Source organism: Stigmatopora argus, chromosome 6 (assembly GCF_051989625.1).
Source record: "Stigmatopora argus isolate UIUO_Sarg chromosome 6, RoL_Sarg_1.0, whole genome shotgun sequence".
Taxonomy (NCBI): Eukaryota; Metazoa; Chordata; class Actinopteri; order Syngnathiformes; family Syngnathidae; genus Stigmatopora; species Stigmatopora argus.
In genome coordinates this window covers 825765-846677 of record NC_135392.1, presented here as the reverse complement: position 1 = coordinate 846677, position 20913 = coordinate 825765, and the positions used below count along the sequence as shown (strand labels likewise).

The 20913-nt window shown below is 48.5% G+C and overlaps 3 protein-coding genes across 8 annotated transcripts; 2 read left to right on the top strand and 1 right to left on the bottom strand.

The window, feature by feature from the left end:
* Positions 1-282: 282 nt before the first annotated feature.
* podxl2 (podocalyxin-like 2) lies at positions 283-6836 on the top strand. Of its 2 annotated transcripts, none has more exons than XM_077603314.1 (12): positions 283-454; positions 1666-1694; positions 1764-1893; positions 3061-3116; positions 3348-3495; positions 3557-3726; positions 4673-4747; positions 4837-4993; positions 5468-5529; positions 5611-5793; positions 5860-6060; positions 6154-6836. In XM_077603314.1, exons 1-12 carry the CDS (start codon positions 394-396, stop codon positions 6211-6213), a joined length of 1332 nt encoding a protein of 443 aa, XP_077459440.1. In that variant the 5' UTR covers positions 283-393; the 3' UTR covers positions 6214-6836. The 2 variants fall into 2 exon arrangements, with proteins under 2 accessions (XP_077459440.1, XP_077459441.1); XM_077603315.1 differs by having other exon boundaries at positions 284-454; positions 1767-1893.
* Positions 6837-7055: 219 nt separating this feature from the next.
* Positions 7056-11492, top strand: blcap (bladder cancer associated protein). 4 transcript variants are annotated; one of them, XM_077603866.1, is made up of 4 exons: positions 7056-7186; positions 7277-7438; positions 8579-8900; positions 11106-11492. In XM_077603866.1, the coding sequence occupies exons 3-4, from the start codon at positions 8688-8690 to the stop codon at positions 11154-11156; spliced, it is 264 nt and encodes an 87-aa protein (XP_077459992.1). In that variant the 5' UTR covers positions 7056-7186; positions 7277-7438; positions 8579-8687; the 3' UTR covers positions 11157-11492. The 4 variants fall into 4 exon arrangements, with proteins under 4 accessions (XP_077459992.1, XP_077459996.1, XP_077459994.1 ...); XM_077603870.1 differs by having other exon boundaries at positions 9998-11492; XM_077603868.1 differs by having other exon boundaries at positions 7060-7176.
* A 359-nt stretch (positions 11493-11851) lies between these two features.
* ripor3 (RIPOR family member 3) lies at positions 11852-19897 on the bottom strand. 2 transcript variants are annotated; one of them, XM_077601958.1, is made up of 26 exons: positions 19714-19897; positions 17201-17299; positions 16966-17121; positions 16538-16616; positions 16432-16455; positions 16320-16373; positions 16108-16257; positions 15959-16022; positions 15857-15900; positions 15624-15749; positions 15419-15564; positions 15221-15347; positions 15004-15155; positions 14725-14892; positions 14581-14665; positions 14445-14507; positions 14097-14414; positions 13797-13909; positions 13591-13726; positions 13382-13514; positions 13110-13289; positions 12870-13037; positions 12602-12804; positions 12272-12355; positions 12105-12195; positions 11852-12011 (listed from the first exon to the last, which is right to left on the bottom strand). In XM_077601958.1, the coding sequence occupies exons 2-26, from the start codon at positions 17296-17298 to the stop codon at positions 11911-11913; spliced, it is 3063 nt and encodes a 1020-aa protein (XP_077458084.1). In that variant the 5' UTR covers position 17299; positions 19714-19897; the 3' UTR covers positions 11852-11910. The 2 variants fall into 2 exon arrangements, with proteins under 2 accessions (XP_077458084.1, XP_077458083.1); XM_077601957.1 differs by having other exon boundaries at positions 14097-14507.
* Positions 19898-20913: the final 1016 nt, after the last annotated feature.

Genomic DNA, 20913 nt, shown 5'->3' with positions numbered 1-20913 from the left:
CTGGGTGTGTTTTTAATTCTAACAATTATTACTTTTTAACATTATAGAACCTTGTATGTCTTTGTCTGAATATACAAACAAAATGTATAAAAATGTATATGTTTGTTTAATTAAAATTTGATTCTGCACTGATAGAGGAATAATTGACGAGTAAATATATTTAATATATTTTATTCCATGAAGCCGCTGTTTAAAAAATGTCCAGTGTAGTCTATATTTATATATTTATATGTATCTGTTTCATTAAAGCGATCATATTCGTGGTAGCGTTGTACTCTAGCGGCGCTTAGCGTAACTCCACTCCACGTTCCGCGGTGGAGTGATGCACCAAGGCGCATGCGCGACTGAAGAAGGCTGCGGTGCGTTCACAGGAGGCAAAAATAAAGAAGAAAGATGAGGTTCACTGCTGCGGACACGGCGAGCCTTCTCATCTTCACTTTCGTCACGCTGATTGGTCAGTTTTCACACCGACACATAAAAACATACTATGTGCGCGTGGACGGTGCAGTCCGGCGTCGTGCACGCGCCCACGCGGACTCGTGAAGAAATGTGTGACAATTTGACGGCTTGTTCTTTGGTGATGATGATGGTGATGATGATGATGGTGATGATGATTATGGTGATGATGGTGGTGATGATGATGGTTCTGATGATGACAGATAGCAAGAGCAACGAGTCTTTGCACTTTTTTCATTGGCCGCTTTAAGGCAGAGAATGCGCAGAATTGCTGCATCGCCGCCGTCATAAAAATGCGCCCGAGTGAGGTTTTTCTCACAGAATCCAGTCAAAGTTTTCTTGTGTTTCATTTCCAAAAAATGTCCCTGATTTAATGGCGTTGATCTGATTTTGCCGTTAATCCAAAACACTGGGTTTTCCTCCCAATGGGCTGAGGTTTCACGCAGAAATACAATTTGGTGTTCCTCTAATCCACCTGTGTCAAAGTGGTGGCCCGGGGGCCAAATCTGGCCCGCCGCATCATTTTGTGTGGCCCGGGAAAGTAAACGTTGAATGCCGACTTTCTGTTTTAGGATCAAATTAAAATGAAGAGTATAGATGTATATTTTATTTCCTGATTTTCCCCCTTTTAAATCCATAATTGTCATTTTTAACCTATTTTTTCTGTGTTTTTAGTTCAAAAATCATTTTGTAAAATCTAAAAATATATAAAAAAAGCTAAAATAAACATTGTTTTGATCTATAAAATAACGGAATATTCAGGGCTTTTAATCCAGTTATTTTAATACATTTATAAATAAAAAAAATCTAAATATTATATCTAAAATGGTCCGGCCCACGTGAAATCAAATTGACGTTAAAGCGGCCCGCGAACCAACCCGAGTCTGACACCCCTGCTCTAATCAGATCAATCAATGCCCTTAAAAGAACATTTCACTTTATTTTGTCACATTTTCACACAATATTAGCGTAAAGGCTGGATATTTTCACAAACTTTTGCACGTTCACAATGCAACGCCTCAGGTAATTGGTTGATATCTATGCAAGAAAGTGTTACTAGGTATGGGCTCTGTGATGTTTTGCTGTTTTAGGCTTTTACACAGATTTCCGTTTGACTTTGACACATCAACACTGTTCAATTTGTGCGCAATAGCTACTTGAAGCAGCTAATACTTTTGCAACACTTTTTGCCTTGTTTTTGTCCTTTAGCACTCCCGTCCTCCAAATCTTGGGACCTGGTGAGAAGAAGTCGTCGGGTCGGGCCACCTTTGACCGCTTTGTCTCAACGTCCTCTCGTTTCCTTTAAGAAGGAGCCCAAGATGGATCCCGGGCCTTCTCCGGAGGAGGATGAGGAGGCTTCGGGTACCTTGGGGCGGGTCCAGAGGCACCACGTGGTGAAAAGGACCCACGCCACGCTGGACCTGGACACTATGATCGGTCGGTGTGGGCTGTGCTTTCGACATGACATCACTGGTCGCCAGTCATTTGACTTGTTTTAATGTAGGACTTCACATAGTTGCTTTCCATATGAAGCAATAGCAAGGTTTGTGGCATCAGGCAGGTGACCAGACCGGCCTTGTGAATAGCCACCAGTCGTAGCGCCTTCAACGAATCAATCCAACCCTCAAAAACTATTTTAAGGCTATAAAACCTCTACTGCAGCTACAGCTGCGACACAAAAAATAATCAATAAATCAATGCACAAAAATGGGGTAAAATCCACTTCCTAGCAGCATTTAATGATTAAATACAAACACTGGAGCTTTTCAGATATCAGAACTTGGCCCACAATTGAAATATGATTTAGGAATATAGCCATATTTTACTCACCAAAAAATCATTTTTATCTGTACACAATATCCATCCTCCTTTCTTTCTTCCTTCTTTTCTATCGCCATCGAAGCTAATGCTGAATATCGAGCCTGTCCTGTCGTATTTCTGGCATAGTCCATCTTGAAAATGGCTTTAAATCAACACAACAATATATTTGCTTGTGCAGCTTGCTCCAAATACAGTTTGGTAGCTTTGGCTAATCACTAGCCAATCATAGTTGGTGAAAGCGATGACGTATCCCTACGCCTGCGACAAGGCATTGTGGTGTTGCCAACTCGAAATCTGATTGGTTAAAGCAACTGTCTTATCGACGCTTGTTTAATGCAGCAGAGCCTGCAGAAGTGATTGTGAAGGCCTTGAGGCAGATTTCTGACCCTGGCAACAAATAATGGCTGAAATGTGATTGGTTCAATGCTTCAATATGAAAACACACATCTGGAAGCAATGCAAACAGGGGGGAAAGCAATGAAAGGAAGCTAACAGACCATTTGGAATGATTTCATAAGTATTGATGGACAAAATAGAATATATATGATTCAGATATTTCTTAGGCCAGCAGAGAAGGCCCTGGCTATTAGCCACCATGTAGGGATCCAATTTTGAGGCTCTCTATTTGATACTATTTCAACTTTTGAAACCCTAACCCTATACTAATGATGACTTGCCCTTTGTGTTATTCTTCCCACACTATAAAGTACAAGTGTACATGAACACCCACGTACTATAACCATTTCTGATCATTTGTTCTCGGCGGATGTGACACGTCGGCAGGCTACGCTCCTCCCTTCTCACCGTCGGACCTCCCTCAGGGGGCGGGGCTTCAGCAGGTGATCACTTGGCGCAGGGGTGGGCAAAGCGGTCCTCGGGGGGTCGCCGTGGGTGCAGGATTTTCTTGCAACCCATCCGCCAAAGACACTCGAAGCCAGGACAGCTTTGGTCTTTATGGCTTGGAAGGAAAACCTGCACCCCGGCACCCCCTGCGGCCCCGTTTGAAATAGTTTGCTTTGGCTTTGGTTGCCACCCACTTGAGCAAAAATGATCCATTTTTCTTATTTGAGTTTTTGGAGGCTGGGCTGGATGAAAGCGGCCTCTTCAGCGGTCTGGGCGCTCTTCCATCTTCCGTCCGGGCGCCGACGACGTCGGGCATGGCGACGTCGGCGCCCGAGTCGGGCACGGGCACTGACTTTGGGGTCGTTGGCGTGAAAGGTAAGAGAGCTGGAAGTCAAAAATGGACTTGTTTTGTTGACTTGCCGCTCCTTTCCCGCAGATTTCACCCAGAATGCCACCGAAAAAGAAGTGGAAGCAGACACCGGAGCTCCGCCCATGCGGGAAGAAGTGGCGGAGACCGGGGTCACGCCCGCCTCCGGTCTCTCGACCCAAAGGGGTGTGTCCGACACCCTGTGGAAACGGATGACGGCGCCCCCTCAAGACTCACAGGTACGTACGTACCCTTTGGCAATTGGTCCACCTTGAAATATATTGGCCATTTCATGTCATTACTGTATTTGAATCGTGTGGATCGATATTACACGTTAAAAAGTGTAAACAAGATTTTCAGAATGCAAAATACAATTAGAAAGCAAAGCCGTGATTGGTCACTGCTTATCACACCACATTTGCGTCTTTTAAGAAGCTGAGCAGGAAAATGGTTTCTGACCGATATGGGTAATTGTGTTTTTAACATATTCCATGAGTGATTCTTCTTTTTTTTTGATGATTTTTTTAAAAGATTTTTTTTCTAGCACTGTTAACTTTAGGAGCATATCTACACACAACAACGCAAACAAACACACTGGTTGTCATGTTGTGGCTGCTTGATGTACAAACACTTTTTAATGAACTTTTTAGATCGCATTTTGTACAAAAAAGAAAATAGATTTGTGGCTTCAGTTCATTCAGAAGCGTTTCACCACCTGGAAGCCACCATTCGTGTGCGGTCGATTGGTCGCCGGTCTTTTGGTCGCCCGGACCCAAACAACAGCCGACCAAAAGACCGGCGACCAAAAGACCGGCGACCAAAAGACCGGCGACAAAACAAGTTAAAACAACACGGTCTACGCATGAATAAAAGGGAACAATGGCCATGAGCAGTTTCACTGAGCCGGCATGTGAGTGTAGAAGAGTTTATATGTACATGCGCTGTCCCTTTAAGAAACTACGTCAGTTCAGGGTCTTAACAAGTTCTCCAACAAAAAACAATAATAGTACAGGAAATTTGGAGTATGACTAAATAATAATTCAGTTTGTATTTAGGGAATTTGAGCAACGATTTAAATGGTAATTATCAATAACCTTCCGGGCGACCAAACAACCGAGTACGCCACCATTAGCAAACCTTGGGAAATGCCAGCTCCCAATACATTCTCCCTTTCATGTTTGGCAGGTGGCGTGCGTGGACTGGACGCAGCCGAGCGGTCGCGGTTACGTCATCCTCAACATGACGCACAACCTCAACTGCGTGAGGGTGACACGACACACCGACACACCCGGCGCACACCCGCAGAAAAAGCGCCGACATTTCGCCCGCCGTGTGTACGTCCCACGCAGGAGGAGTTCCGCGGCGACGGCGGCGTGCGCTTGCTAAGGGCGATGGAGCGGCGTTTTGCGCGGCGCGTCAACAGCCCCGAGGGATCGTGGCTCATGTACCTGAGCAAGCCCATGCACAAACAACGACAGATGCTGTTGCACGTGGCGTCGGAGCACGGTATGCCCGCCCATGCGCCAACCATTTGAAAGTAGCCAAAATCCAGCTGTATATATATATATATATATATATATATATATATATATATATATATATATATATATAAGCTATATATAAGGGAAAACATCTAATAATCATTTGTTTTTCATTTTAAATGGAAACATTTTTTTTTAAAATTAGATTCAATATTAAAGTGGAAAACCGAAAATATTTTTATATATTTATTTTTAGATTTTACAAAATGCTTTTTGACCTAAAAACACCAAAAGAAAAAAATGGATAAAAAATTGCAATGATTGATTTAAAAGGGGCAAATCAGGAAATATAATATTCATCTATAATCTTCATTTGAATTTGATCCTAAAACAGAAAGTTGGCACTCATGATTGATTTACTCGGGCCGCACAAAATGATGCGGCGGGCCAGATTTGGCCCCCGGGCCGCCACTTTAACACCATGTCGTACATCTTCCAGGTGTGATGTCCACCGAGGACCTTCTGAGCCTGTTGGGAGAGATGCGTCTCACTTTAAAGAAGGTAATTTCTCCAGCGCGGCCTCCCGACCTCCCACGTCCTCCGTCTTTGCGCTAACCCCGGCGACCTCCGCGCCCCGCTCAGGTGGGGATCCAAGACTACGGCGCGCCCCCGACCTGCCCGCCCCGTCGGAGTCCGTCCCAGCGCAGCGACTACGGCAAACTGTTTGTGGTTCTGGTGGTCATCGGATCCATCTGTCTGGTCATCATCGCCTCGGGTTTCGTCTACATCTGCTGGCAGAGGCGCCCGCCGACCGCCAAAAGCACCGTAAGTTTCTTGGAAGGAACTTGGGGCCGCCCGTCTTTGGTGCCAGTTTTTCCGTGCGGGCTGCAGTTCCACGCGGAAGAGCTACGCTTTGTGGAAAACGGTTGCCACGACAACCCCACTCTGGACGTGGCCGGCGACCACCAGCCCGCCGGGACTCGAACCGAACGCCACCGAGAAGCGAAAGAGCAGAAGGAGAAGAAGCCTAGCGCCAACGGATCGGTGTCCACAGGCGATGGCGTTCGCTCAGATGACCACCCTCATTGGCAGGTGGGATGGAAACCTGGCTGGAGCTCATCACATGTACATCTTATGTTCTCCCGAGGCAAAAACGAAATGTGTGTGTGTGTATCGGTTCTCCAGGTATTTGTCAATCAAGCAGCCGTCCAAGAGGAAGAAGAAGAAGAAGACACACACCTCTGATGATGAAGAAGGACAACAAAGAGGACAGAGTGTCTTGAGAGAGGTCGCCAAATCGCGTCATCGTCCTGGCTTGTTAGCCAAGCTAGATGTTAGCCACATTTGCTGTTAGCTTGCGATTGGCGTCCATCGCAAGCATGAATAACACCACAAAATAGAAACAAGCACTTTAACGCTGCAATATCAAAAATATTGATAACATGCAGGACAACGTGATTATTTTAACAGCAAGATAAGAATGTACAAAGCTGTGTTATTATTATGAATTTAAAAAAAAAGAAACTTGCATCTTAAGTTGATCAGAGGTCACATGCTCAAAAGCGCACATGCTAAAAGTTGCTATGCTTGGCAACCTGGACTGAAAATCTCAATTTTACAGGCTCGTTGGGCTCATTTGAATAATAGAGATTGTGCTTCATTGATATGGAAATCTTAACAATCGAGTACATAAAGAAATACTACCAACATGCTACTCAGTGCTTTGCAGTGATTGCATTTGTTAGCGATGCTAAAGCTGTGAAGATACCAAGTTGTCAAAGTGACAAATTGTCTTTGTTATGCGCAGTGAATTTGTCATGGCTCACTCGTGTATAATTGTTTGTATCAAATAAAGTTTGGCGAACATTGTCAAATCCATTGCAGTGTTATATGCCCTCTTACTGTCAGTACAGATAAAAACAGGAAACCTGTTGGATAAAAAAAATAGAATAGAATACAAACAACTGTTAAAAGATGTTCAAAGATTTATCATTTTTTTTCCAAAAACATAGTATCGGTAAACTATTGACGTCGACCCTATTGTTTAAAAGGACACGTCCCATTGACGATGACGTAGTTTTGCGAATGCCACTGACACAAAATGGCCGACCGGAGACAACGGCCGTCCCGTTTGGCTCACAACGCGCTTTCACATCCATACCTATCTACGGCCTAACCTTGTCCTTGGTGGCTGACTGGATACCCCCGGTCATAAAGAGTACTTCTCTTATTTTATCCTTCACAAATAGAAATATATTTTTGACAAGTGTTGTGATATTCTATAACGCAATGATATTTTTTCTTACAGGCAACTCCACGGACACCTCTGTTAGCTTGCCGCCGGGTCCTAGGGTATGCTAAGCCGAGTTGCTAATTGGTTATAGCAAGCACATACGCAGTAGCGGAGTGAAACGGAGCAGTCTCATCTTGTTTTACACTTTCCTCTCATAATGATACAGAAGACCGCCAGGTTTGTTTGCGTGAATTTCCGTCGAGTGTTTAGAAAACAATTGTTTATCCGTATTTACGGTGTTTTTGACACGTTGGTGCGACGCAAGAGACGCCTGAAAGCCGTCAGTCGGCGTCACTGGCCTTCGCGTTCTCCACAACATAGTGTGACCTTGTTAGAACAATAAAAATAAACGCTGTTATTAGGTATTGTTTAATAAGTATCGCGTTTAAAAACGTCATTCAAAATTTGACTTGTTAGGACAGTAGGATTAGACGCCGCTAACGTCGACAGCGCGCTACGTTAGCTCTCCTACAACCGGACGTGGACCACGTCAACGATGACGGCGTCTTTTCAAAAGGGGCCAAAATAAGTCAAACATTTTGAAATGGGTCGCATTTCTTCAACGACCATTGATTGACGTATGTTTCTTGACTTTGAATATGTTTTGCGCCTTTTAAAACTTGGAGCTGTTACATTGGAGGCAACTTATTAGCTCATTTCCTCATGGACGTCGGTACGCCATCGTTATTAGTGAAAATGAGTTATTAGTTTGTGTATTGGATAACTTTATTCATCCCGTATTCGGGAAATTTCGTTGTCACAGTAGCAAGAGGGTGAGAATACAGACACAGAAAAAGACATTTTAGACATAAATAGATAGGTAATAAGTGGGTTAATAAATAAATACATGAATAAATAAATAAATAAATAAGCGTGTTGTTGAAATATATAATAATATATGTAAAGCCAAATGTGTACGTAAAAGGCAGTATTGGTCCAAAATATTCAGACATCATGGAAAGTGGCATCTCAACGCGCCAGTGTGAAAATGTTAACACGCTTGTGTGTATTTTTCTAGCTTAAAAAGGTCAATTTTTCCATTGAAACCTTTGGATTGGATTGGATAACTTTATTCATCCCGTATTCGGGAAATTTCGTTGTCACAGTAGCAAGGGGGTGAGGATGCAGAAATGGGAAAGGCATTTTAGACATAGATAGGTAATAAGTGGGTTAATAAATAAATACATGAATATTTTTTTGATATTTTTCAAATGAATGTCACATGCCTTTGTATTCCTCAATGCATTTTCATGTATGTCGATTTAGACATCAATGGGGCAGTACCGCATCAAATGTTTTTTTTTCTTCCTGACGCAGGGATGAGCTGAGCCCAGCGACGTTGCGCTTCCCGTCGATCCCTCGCTGAGCCGTCGAGACGCCCGTTCCCCGTCCCAGTCCCCGTCCCAGTCCGTGGCCGATTCCCAGCATGTATTGCCTGCAGTGGCTGCTGCCGGTGCTGCTGATCCCCAAGCCGCTGAACCCGGCGCTGTGGTTCAGCCACTCCATGTTCATGGGCTTCTACCTGCTCAGCTTCCTGCTGGAGAGGAAGCCGTGCACCATCTGTGCCTTGGTCTTCCTCGCCGCCCTCTTCCTCATCTGCTACAGTTGCTGGGGGAACTGCTTCATGTATCACTGCCAGGTAGGACCGTCCAAAAATGTCTGGGAATCCTTTAGTTTGCTTGAAAATTGTTCCTTTGTAGCAGGGGTGTCAGACTCGGATTGGTTCGCGGGCCGCTTTAACGTCAACTCGATTTCACGTGGGCCGGACAATTTTAGATATAATATTTAGATTTTTTTAAATAAATGGGTTAAAAGAACTGGATTAAAAGCCCTGAATATTCCGTTTTTATAGATCTAAAACGATGTTTATTTAAACTTTTTTTATATATATATTTTTAGATTTTACTAAATGATTTTGGAACTAAAAACACAGAAAAAATGGATTAAAAAATGACAATGATTGATTTAAAAGGGGGAAAATCAGGAAATTTCACGTGGGCCGGACCATTTTAGATATAATATTTAGATTTTTTTAAATAAATTGATTAAAAGCCCTGAATATTCCGTTTTTATAGATCTAAAACAATGTTTATTTTAACTTTTTTTTAAATATATATATTTAGATTTTACAAAATGATTTTTGAACTAAAAACACAGAAAAAAATGATTAAAAAATGACAATGATTGATTTAAAAGTGGGAAAATCAGGAAATTTAATATACATTTATACTCTTCATTTTAATTTGATCCCAAAACAGAAAGTTGGCACTCATGATTGACTTTCTCGGGCCACACAAAATGATGCGGCGGGCCAGATTTGGCCTCCGGGCCGCCACTTTGACACCCTTGCTTTATAGTATATTTTTTAGTAAAAACTGCGACTAGTTCACTTTTGGGTTGCCCTTTGAAGAAATCCCTATTTTCATATTTATTGGTGTATTTGGTTATCATAAAAAAACTAATAGGGCAAAGAAGTCATGGCTGAATATTTTTTCATCAATTTTTTTGACATGAAAAATGGGAAGAAATCAGTAAATATCCTCTAATTGAGTTGTCAAATGATATTTTTACTTATCAAAACATGAAGAAAGCCAAAGAAAATGTGTCTAAATACGGTGCCGAGGTGGAGACACTGCGTTCCAAATTCTGATGCAAATTGTGCTTTAGTGTCCTAAAGATCGAGGCATTGAATTTTTTTGTTTTTCACTTCAACTAATGGATGGTATTGTGTCTCAGGGCTCTCTGGATCACTGAAATCAATCTGAGACAGCCGCCATTCTTAGTTTCCCAGGCGAGCCCCATTAAAGGCCAAACTTCTGAAGAAGGACGTTCCACGTTATTAAGCGGAGCGCCATTTTCAAGCCACGCGGGAATGAAAAAACGGATCTCTCGCTCAAACGCCAAATGATCGAATGCCTTGGACGAGCTTTGAAAAGCTTTGCCCTTTTTCAGCAGAACTTTTAAGCGCCTAAGAACGCCCTTTCCGCTCTCCGAACTTCTGAAAATGACCTTCGAAAAGGATGTGCATTTTCTGACCGACCACTTTCTTCCATGGTACAAAAACAAGACGTGTACTTTGCATGGAAAAAAATGTTTCAAAACTCATTTTCATACATGACATTACGCCGGCGCGTCGTGCTGCAAGGAATACCTCTGCGGCATTGGCTGCTAGCTAGGAGAGAAGCTAAATGGCATGGCTCCCCAGGCTCCCCTGACTTTCACCCTATTGAGAACTTTTGAAGGATCCTCAAGCAAAAAATATCCACGAGCGTGGGAGGCGGTTCACGTCCGAACGGCGGCGCTGACATCACGCAAAGAAATTGAACGGAATTAAGAAAAGAATGGCCAAGCTGCTATCAAAGAACGGTCGCCCTCTATTTTCAAATGGAACTGGACCTGTTAAGAAATAGCATTGGCTTTCACTAAATACGTAGGAGCTCCTCATGCTGGAAATTCAACTAACGACCATTTTCACTTTGTTAGGACATGTTTAGAAACTTGTGCGTCATCGTTTGAAATGTCGCTTTTTGAATTTTGAAGAAAAAAATGCCATCATAGTTGGAGTAGAAAATGACATTCAATTTGTACTCTAATGATTCATGGTTGAAAATGGTGCTGAGTGTCATATGCACAAAGTCTATCTAATTTGGAACGCAGTGAATTAATTGTCCAAACCACACCAAAGCGGTGCTACCGAGTTGTCCCCAGTTAGCCGACCGCTCGGCATATGTGGGTAATGCATGCAAAACAATAGAAAATAGCAAGAAAGAACGAATGATCCCCGCCCATGCCCTCAAAACGGCGCTTTTGTGTGCTCCAAAGTGAAGTGGCGTGTCGCTTGCAGGACGGCGCCCTGCCCCACGCCGCCCACGATCCGGCCATCGTGGGCACCTAGAGGCCCCTCCTCCCACTCCCCGCCGCCGCCGTCGCCATGCTGGCTTCACCACGAACTCCAACGGAAAGACTTGAAACGGGGTCGGCGGCGCGGGACATTCCCTGGCGCGTCGATTCCCAATCTTGGACGCGGCGGACAATCAGCACGGGCGACCGCTCCCTTTGCCCGGCCGGACTCGATGGACGTACATCTTTGATGTGATTGTCAGTATTTTCAACACACGGGAAAGCTGCGGGGCCTTTTTTTGTTCTTTTTTTCTTTCTGGGAAGCTACGCCTCGCTTCACAATGTCGCTTTTGGTTTTTAGGTGAAATAAATGCTTTTGTTTTTGCTCCCATGTTTTTGTGTGTGCGTTTGTTGAATATAAATTACGGTGTCAAGGGGTTAAAAATGTCCATTGGTATATTTCAATATCCTTGTTTTTAAAATGACAAAGTTTTATTGGCCTTATTGGGAATTTTTTTAACATTCTCAATTGCTCAAAGTTCAAAATTGACGTTTAGATTAAAAACAATTTTCGGGATGATTTTAAGATGTACACATCATTTTTAATGTATAATTGTGCATTGTAAGAATGTATTGATACCCTTTTTAGTTCTTTTTAATGAAGACTGATTGGCCAAAAGTCTGCCTAGCAACAGGTGACCTTTAGGACCAAAACTCCACAGCAAAACATCTCATTTGACAGATTTATTTGTGAAAAAAATAGATACGAAAACCTTCAGGTTGGCCGTCAAAACGTGAACAAGTTCTGCTCATAGAAAAGTGACCTCGGTCTCCAAGTTTTGGAAAAAGTCCTCCTGCATCTCCAAGTCCAGCTGCTCCATTTTCAGGAAGGCCACGTGACCTTTTTTGCCTGACCCGCGAAAACCAAAACAAAGTCAAATACATCAAAAAATAAACAACACGCTGGGAATTCCGGGACGGCCAACCGGCAATCTTGACGTACCGAAAGAGAGGACGGCCTCCTTGGCGGCGTTTCGCACGTCTTCGTCGGGGGATCTGCGAAGTTCCACCATGTGCTCCAAACTCTCCACGGCCTGCAAGTGTCAGTTCGATCCCAAACTTCTCAACGAATGGACGGGCCCCGAGTTGGAGAACGTCGGAGCCCCTTACCGCCAAACATTTGAGCGCCCAGCACGAGTTCCGTTGAGTGGCCGCGTCCGTGCTCCGCAAACTCTCCGTGTAGTAAACGAGCGCCTACACATGCAAAAACACAATGGAACTTTCTATCGTTGAAATCGCCGTAAATAGAGCCGCTCGTGCAATGCACGCTTTAGCCAACAGATGGCAGCCGAGATTGACAGGCTAGTAATACCAGCAATCGGCCTCAAGGTGTCCCCGTCTTCACTCATGAGTCGACCAATATGAATAGGAACTCCCCCGGAAGCCCCTCCCATCCCAAACGGATTGGACCAACGACGCACGGTGCACGTGCTAGCGTACCTTAGCCCGGAAGGCTCCGCAGGTCCCCGCCCGTTTCAGGCAACGGGCGGCGGCCCGGCGCACTTTGAGATCGGCGTCCCCCTGCAGCGCCGCCAACGTCCGCAGCGTGCAGCCCAGCGGGATCAGTCGCCCCGCGGCCCGGGACGTCATCTTGCTCAGCGCCGCTTTGCGCCCGGGGCCCGTCACGGCCGATAAGAAACGCTCTGCCGTGCCAAACGCCGGCGGGATCAGGTTCTGCTAGCGTTGGCGGCGGCGTGCGGACACTCACCTTCCTTGGCCAGGCGAGCCACGTGGTCGCCCGGGCTGGGGACGTGGCAGCGTCCGAGGTAAACGGACAGCTGGAAGATGCTGACCCGGTCGGGGGCGCACGGAGGCTGAGGGGGCCACAGCGCCGCCCTGCTGGCCGCCTGCACCTGCTGCAGAAGCCTCAGGAACACTGCAGACGGTATGACTTTAAAAACACGGAAAATGCAAAACAAGGTCAGAAAAAGCAATATTTTTTGGGTACCTTTTTCCGGGAGTCCGGGCTGCTTGGCTTTGAGCTTGGCTTTGATTCTGTGCGCGTAACGCCGCTCGAGCGCGGCAACAAAGTCGTCCGAGTGGCAGCAGAACGGAGAGGAAGTGGTGTCGCCGGCGCAGTCGGCCCAGAAGGCCAAGACCTCCGGCGTCCTCTGATCCTCGGGGAGGACTGAAAACCACAGGCGGACGTGCCGGGACTTGAACGTGCCCCGAGAAGCACCCGACGGAACCGGACGGAGGGATCGGCTTTGTCACACTGACGCTTTTCGGCCGAGACGTCCTCGTCCCCGTCCTCGAGCAGGAGCCGACCGATGGTGTTCAGGACGTCAGCCTGTTGACCGACGTCCTCCAGGAGATCGGCGCGCGTTAAAGCGAAGTCGACCCTCGGCAGCATCTGCGGACAACGTTGCAGAACGTGGGTCAGCCCGTATTCGAGGAAAATAGCTCACCTAACTAAAACCTATAAGTACCTCCAGTAGGATGCAACACGAGTCCAGATGCGCCTCCAGGGCCCGGTCCAGCCCCCAGTTCCCACAAGTCAGCGGGACGACCGGCGGCGTCTCCTCCGCCGATCGGTCGCCGTTCCTCAGAGAGGTTGCGGAAGTTCTGTCCGGGACAGAACTGTTTTGGTTCCTTCCATCCGGTGGGAAATGTCCCGTTCTCCCCGGCGACTCACTCTCCCAAACAGGAAGTGTTGTCATCGTGGGACAGGAAGTCGAAGCTGCACAGGACTTCCTCCACGGCCAAGGTGTCATTGGACGACGAGCGCCTCATCAGGGAGAGGTGGTTCTGGGGAAGTCCGAAACAGACCTGCTCACTTTGGACACTGCTACCTGGTGGCCATCTTGGGTGGGGCAAAAACTACACCCAACAGAGTACTACATCGGCAGGGCCTTCATTCCTTATGGTCCTCGATAGCCACAGCGTCATTTTGGGGCCCCATCGGCCCAATTACGCGGCGGTTGGAGTGCCTTACCCTCAGTATGGTGCCGAGATGTTGGAGCCGCTGCTCCAGGAGGCTCAGCGGGCCCGGACTTGGGCCCTGGCCCCCGCTCTGCTTCCTCAAGTTTCTCTCCAGCTCGGCCAGCAGGGCCCCCAGTCGCAGGGCCTGCGCTCGCCGCTCGCTGCTCCCGGGCCCCGCTCGGGCGTACGGGGGTGGGGACTCTGAGCCGGGGGTCTCTGGGATGAGGGATCCTGGGCCGGGGGGCCCTGTGCCGGGGGACTCTGAGCCGGGGGACTCCGGGATGGGGGATCCTGAGCCGAGGGACTCTGGGCCGGGGGACTCTGGGATGGGAGATCCTGGAATGGGGGACTCTGAGCTGGGGGACTGTGGGATGGGGGATCCTTGGCCGGGGGACTCCGGGCCGGGGGACCCTGGGCCGGCGTCCTGTCACCCAAAACGGCCGGAAGTCACTTTACGCTCCCAGATAACCGACGGACAAAAAAGGCGCTTGACAAACTTTGAGTCTCTGGCCGTCAGCTGACACTTGTTCCTCCGCCGGACCTCCTACTGGGTTGTCTTTGAGGATGTCAGGGGTGCTGGACCTAAAGTTAAAAATCAGGATTAGCCCCTCTTCGCCAGGGGATGTGCTGGAGTTTGTCACCTGCGAGCATCCACAAGTGAAGAAGGATCGGAAAAGAGTTCTCCCCACGCCGCCGTTTCCGGCTCCTCCCCCAGCCGCCTCCCTCTCCTCCTCCTCATGGTTACCGGTTCCTCGTCGTCCTCTCCGAGAGAAAGGTGGGTGCGGCTGCCCGCCACGCTGCTGCCGACGCTAGACACGGACAAACGGGTGGAAAAATGGACGGCTTAAGGACAAAAACAGGGATGGCGGGATTCCGGACTGAAACTTCGATAGCACGGAGCCAATGGACGTCGGACGGACCTGGGCGGCGTCCTGGCCCTCGATTGACTGGAGGCGATGGACGAGTACGACAGGTAGCTCATTAAGGACACTCCCCTGTCCCGCCCTCTGCCCGACACCCGAAGCGGCACCGAAGCTCCGCCTCCTCCTTCCCGCAGCTCCCTCATCATAGACTGCAAAAAAAGACAGTAAACGGTCCGCCGGAACGTCTTCCCAAAGCAAGGAGGAAAGGGCTGACCTGGAAGTACTTCTCCGAGAAGGACGGCGTACTGGGCGCGGTCCAACTTTGCACCGAGGTTTTCCGGCTCCACCCCGGTGGTCTGGCGCCGGACAAAAGTCCCGTCTTGTCGCCGCTGTCCAAAGGACTACGCGCAAAGGACGGGGCGGGGTATTGGCTTTGAATGGAATGGAATTGGGATGGTGCGTGGCGTCTTACCTCCAGGTGACCTCCAGCTGGAGCTTGATGGTCCCCAGTCGGGTGATGTCCACCACCATGAGTTGGGGAGTGGCCACGAAGAAGGGGGCGCTGGCGCAAGTCACCGTGCCCACCAGCTGCCAGCCCAGACCCTTGGCTTCTGAAACCTGAAAAGCCAAGACGGTACGAGGTTGACCACTCCGGCCGCCGCGGGCGGGGGCGTTACCTTGATCTCAAAGTTGCGGCCGATGCGCGGCAGGAAGAGCATCTCCTCCTGGTCCCAGGACTGGACGTCGTCGCTTTGGATCCGGCCGCGGATCCTCCAGCGTTGGCGACCCAACTGCACGGCCACCTGAACGAAGGAGGCGCCGTCGGGTGGGCGGTTGCGTGGTTCAAGGAGCGCTCCGTTCAGGATGGAGATCGGGAGGAAGTAGATATAGCTGCCGCACAGGGGCTCACCTCGTATTGGTCTCCAGGACACAGCCGGGCGAAGCCTACGAGACCTGGGAGCGGGGAAAGTCGTTAAAGTCGTCAAAGCCGCCCAAAGTCCGGCGGCTCTACCTTTCATCTTGACGTGAAGTTCTCCCAGGAGGACCTCCAGCTCCCCCTCCATGGCCGACATGTCCTACAGAGAGAGAGAGAAGGAGTGATGTGGGCCAAGGGCTCCCCCCTGTCTCGGAGAGGTTCGGGATCCTTGTTGGACGGAGGACCTGCACGCTGAGCCTGTGGTTGCGTCCCAGGTCCAGGAGGCTCTCTCGGGATCGGCGCGTGGAGGGCGCCAGGGCGAAGGCTCTCTTCATGTTGACGGCTCCCTGGCAGAGGCGCCACTGGACGCAGTAGTTCTCGTACAGCTCGTCCACCTGCGCGGAATGGGCGGTCCCGGCCGGCTCGCTTTCCGTGGACCGTAGACCGTGGACTTTACCTTGCTGACTTGGAACTCCAGCTTTCGCATCCATCTTTCCTGGGCTCGGATCTCCTGCGGGAGCAAAGACATTTTGGCCTTCTTTTCAAACGTGGAGCCGGGTTCCTCTCACCTTCTCCAGGTCGTACTGGAAGCCCTGCATAGAAGACAAAAGTCAGATTCATTTGGGCGCGACCTGGTTTTTCCTCAACGTGCTAGACTTAGTATTGCGATCTCACCAGTCGAGAGTTCCTTTTGGTTTCTGTCTGGCGCGTGGACAGAAAGTCCATCTCCGTCTGGTGGCGCTCCACGTGCTCCCTGCGCAAACGCGTCTGGGCCGTTAGTTAGATTGGACGCCTTGAGCGACAACCTCTGCGATGCGATCAGAGCCACAAACTTCAGACGAGTGACCAAGACCAAAGACCAAAGACTTGCTCACATGTAAGACCCTGAGTTAGTTGATATCAACCCTCCCAAATCCCCCCTTCTCATTCCTACAGACCCAGAAGCATGGATGCTAGACTCCAGCTCTCAAAACCTTTGACAATGGCTCCCCGATTGGTAGTCCTGCAATTCCGGTCTTCTTGGTCAGACGGACGGACAGCCTCAGAAGCTTCTCCTGACTTGTGACCCCAAACGCTCCCTTTCCACCATCAAACAAACCCACCTGAGGCCTTTGCGTAGCGCTTGGAAGACGCCATCCACATCCTCCGGCCGCGGGGACCAAACGGATCCCAGCGCTCTCCCTGGAGACGAGGCGGACCGTGGAAATTTTCTCTCGGGCGGGGCTTGGGAACGCAGCGAGTTCCGAGCGGCGGAAGGACTGCAAAAGGAAGACCGGGGTCGGAGGTCTTAGCGGCGGCCCGCATTGGAGCGACCCGGCTAAGGCGGTCGGCACTCACCGCCGTCGTCCCGTCAGAGAGCCCAAGCCCGCGAAGGAGCGGCTGCGCTGAATGGGATTTCCGTCCGAGGGCGAGTGGAATCGCAGTTGGACCGACATCCTGAAAGGCAAAACGCTAACGGTCAAAGTCGCCACTTTGTCGGGGTCGACTGCAGATCTTTCAGACCTCGGCGTTACGCTCGGGTAATCCGGCTCCCGCCGGTGAGACGCCATTCGTCTTTCTTACGTTTTGGAGCGCCGAGATTGGCCGGATTTCCCCAACTCGGACTTTTGAGACGTTGGATCCTCGGATCCCAAAGTTGGGCCCGTCGCCACGATCTTTCCGCTTTGGTAGCCCGATTTAGGGGTCCGATTTAAGAGCCGGATTTAGATGACTGACCAAAGAGCCAATCCGCGTCTGCGCTTCTTTTTTTCCACTTGAAGCGAGCGTTTTGCATCTTTTTTTCTCCATGGTGCCAAAGCCGTCATCTCCGAACGTGTTTCCTCCTTTTGTTGTCTTGCCGGGAACTTCCCTCTCGGACGAGCACTCCGAAGCGCGACCCTCCCAAAAAAAACAAGAGCGCTGGAAACGCATCTGGAGGATTTATCCACACGTGTCTTCTTTGCGCGATGCCGCGAGTTCAAAGGTCAGCGATGACTCACGCTCCCCCGGGGACCACAACTATGCCACACGAAAGCAGGATGTCGGACGAGTAAGTGTTGTTCTCACACACTACGAATGTCAACACGACTTTATAATCAATCCGTTTTTAACTCTGAGATTTGATCAAGTCAAGATGGCCAATGTTTTTCAGGTTGATTTGGAGTTTCTTCCTATTTGAACATTGTCCTCCTTGGGAACTCTCTCGTGGTCTGTCCCTGTACAGTGGTACCTCCACCTACAATCCGCTCTACCTACGACATGCTCGTGGTACGATGAAAATTTCGATCGAATAATTCGCCCTAGACACGAGAACATTTTTTTTGCTGCATCTGTTTCATGTATAACAGATATCTATGAGCGCTGAATGATTTCTTCAAACGAGTTTCTCCTACACATGGACCAGAAAACGCACAACCCACATGCGTGGGCATAAAGAGGGCTTTCTGGGTAATGCAGGATACTCGTGCACACACCACACCGATAGCCAATGGCACCTTTTCTCACAATAAAACTTCATTACCCACAATCAATACGTGGGTTGGCTCTTATTCCTTCCTTAGCCTGTTAGCTCCCGCGATCGCTCATTCAAGACTACTTGTCGTTGGCAAGTGGTCGTGCGTTATCCTATTGTCAGGACATTTGTGTGCATCATTTTGGGAATATTTTAAAGGGAATAGTACAACAGCAAACAGCCCATCGATAGCAAACGTGAGGGTGGAGGCGTGGCAAACCGCTAACCCGCCCAGAACAAAGGAAAAAAATATTAAAACTAAATTAGAATTCAGTTTTGTGTAAAGTTACATTAAACGTATGTTTGAGTGTGTCTGTATATATTAATCCAAGTTAATTTAAACTAGTTTGTTCCGTTACGATCGTATGTCGAGGTACCACTGTATCTAGTCTATTTGGTCCCCTTTTTGCGTGATGATTTTTCCAAATGTCTTTTGATATCCTCCTTTTATTTCAAGGGTGATGGTCCTAAATCGCAGCTAAGATTCCAAAAGTCATTGACAATGTTTCATTGACGTCAGCTTTTTCTCGAGGATGACACATCTCCAAAAACACCATCGGAACTAGGCGTTCAGGTGTTCGTCATGAGTCGGACGGCCAGCTTCTTCGCTGCCAACCCTCCCACTCCAAATGGATTGGACGTCTGGCGGCGTCAACATAGGTTTTACGCAATCAGGTGAATTTGAGCGGCCGTCAAACCGTCGCGTGCGAGCGCGAAGAAAAGCCGGCCGGGCCTACGTGGCGCCGCCGACTCTCCGTTATCTTTGGCCGACAGGGCAGCGACGCGCGCTCCTGCCGGCGGCACGTAAACAAACACCTACGCCGCGGGATCTCCGTTATCTCGGGCCGACAGAGCAGCGACGCCCCGCCCGCCCGCTTAAACACACCTCACGGCCCCCCAACGACCGTTCTGGATTTTATCTGGCGCTTCTCGGCAGCCGGCAGCGAACGAAACGACCCTCCCACTTCGAACGGATTGGACATCTAGCACCATCGACGGCAACCGACGAGGTCAAATTTCTTGTTCCTCGGGCCAGGGGACTCCCAAAGGAATGACTCATTAGGTAGACGGCGTCCAATCCGTTCCAAGCGGCAATTGAAACAGACCCAACGATGGGATTGGCCGTCTAGTCTAGCGCCGTCTAGTGGTCGGTCGGAAAGTTCCAAAAGAAACATTGTTGTTCTTCCCGGGAGAAGCACGAGCGAACATCCGATCCGTCCCAAGCGGGACGGGAGGCCGACCAGACCGAAGACGGCGACCACCGGCCAAAGAACTAACGGCGTCATTCCTCCGGCCCAGACGCTTTACAACTGGGGCCGGGCTTCCCGCTTGAAACGGATTGGACGGCCGAGGCACTTACTTGTAGCAGGAGGAGGAGGTCCGCTCCGGTCCGGATTCCTCGGCGACGAGGAGGTTCCGTCCGTCCGTCCTTCCAGGACGTCCACTCGCTTTTTGCTGGCTGTCAAACTTGACGGGGCCAGTCGGGGAGATAGGGGGAGGAATGGGGGACGGTGGGAGGCAAACCCTCCCTCCTAGACCCTCCTCCCCCTCCCCCTTTTCTCTCTCTCTCTCTCTCAGATTGCAGTTGAGCTCCTTTTCCTGCTGGTTCTTTGTTGACTTGACTTGGACTTCCTCCTCCTCCACCTCCTCCACCTCCTCCTCCTCTTTTCCTTCCTCTGCCTGGCCTAGCTTCCACTTTTCCCTCCCCCAACCCTTTTTATACTTTACGAAAGGTGTGTGTGTGTGTGTGATGTCTCTTCATTCACAACATTTTCCATCAAATATGGATTTGACTTTCGTTTTCTTCTTTAATACTTTGTGTGTTCTGTGAAACCTATCTTGACTATCCAAAGAAGTGACTTTTTTTCTTGCTCTTCTGACTAATACATTTATTTTTAAAAAGATGATTTAGTTTTAAATGATTTTTATATTATATTTTTTAATGATGTTCTCTTTTTACCAAATCAAAGGTTAAAAACAACAGTCAACAATGTTCAACTATGCTCAATGTTTCTGATTGAATTGTGTGAAGAGTCAAATAGTCGCCCCTCCCTTTTTTTAATTTAGTCAAACTATCCAGTTATAATGTCCCAAAATTCAAAGGTCACATTTAAAAGAGGGCAAAAAACCTCCACTTTGCGCTCTATTATAAAATGATGTACAAAAATAAGTTTGAATAGCGTTTTTGCGTTTGTGAGCAAGACGTTGTTGTCCTTGTTCTAAGTGTAGCTCATTTGGTACGTTTTGTTGTAGAACGCCCCCTACCGTATGATTTGGGACTAACTAAAATATCAAAATGTGTAAAGTCAATGGAAAAGGATAAAAAAGGACAATGCTGCGCTGTGGTTCTTTTTTTGTCTATCTTCCAATTAGTAAAATAAATCCAGAGGATGTAAAAAAAAAAAAAACAGGAATATGCAGCACACGGATCCCCATCAGCCTCGGTTGCCGTGGCAACTGCCTCAGCCAGGCATCTTCCGACCAACGTGGCTACCCGAGGTGAGTCATTGTCTCCTAGGGTTAGACGTCGTACGCCGTCAATGGCAGCCCGTGACTTAAA

Coding starts and splice junctions, on each gene's coding strand:
- podxl2 (XM_077603314.1), top strand. CDS start 394: ATGAGGTTCACTGCTGCGGACACGGCGAGCCTTCTCATCTTCACTTTC. Junction 1,695..1,763: donor CCTCCAAATCTTGGGACCTG/GTGAGAAGAAGT, acceptor GTTTCCTTTAAG/AAGGAGCCCAAGATGGATCC. Junction 3,496..3,556: donor TGGGGTCGTTGGCGTGAAAG/GTAAGAGAGCTG, acceptor CCTTTCCCGCAG/ATTTCACCCAGAATGCCACC.
- blcap (XM_077603866.1), top strand. CDS start 8,688: ATGTATTGCCTGCAGTGGCTGCTGCCGGTGCTGCTGATCCCCAAGCCG. Junction 8,901..11,105: donor GCTTCATGTATCACTGCCAG/GTAGGACCGTCC, acceptor TGTCGCTTGCAG/GACGGCGCCCTGCCCCACGC.
- ripor3 (XM_077601957.1), bottom strand. CDS start 17,298: ATGTCGGTCCAACTGCGATTCCACTCGCCCTCGGACGGAAATCCCATT. Junction 14,666..14,724: donor TCACTTGTGGATGCTCGCAG/GTGACAAACTCC, acceptor TTTTAACTTTAG/GTCCAGCACCCCTGACATCC. Junction 13,038..13,109: donor GCCCGGACTCCCGGAAAAAG/GTACCCAAAAAA, acceptor TACCGTCTGCAG/TGTTCCTGAGGCTTCTGCAG.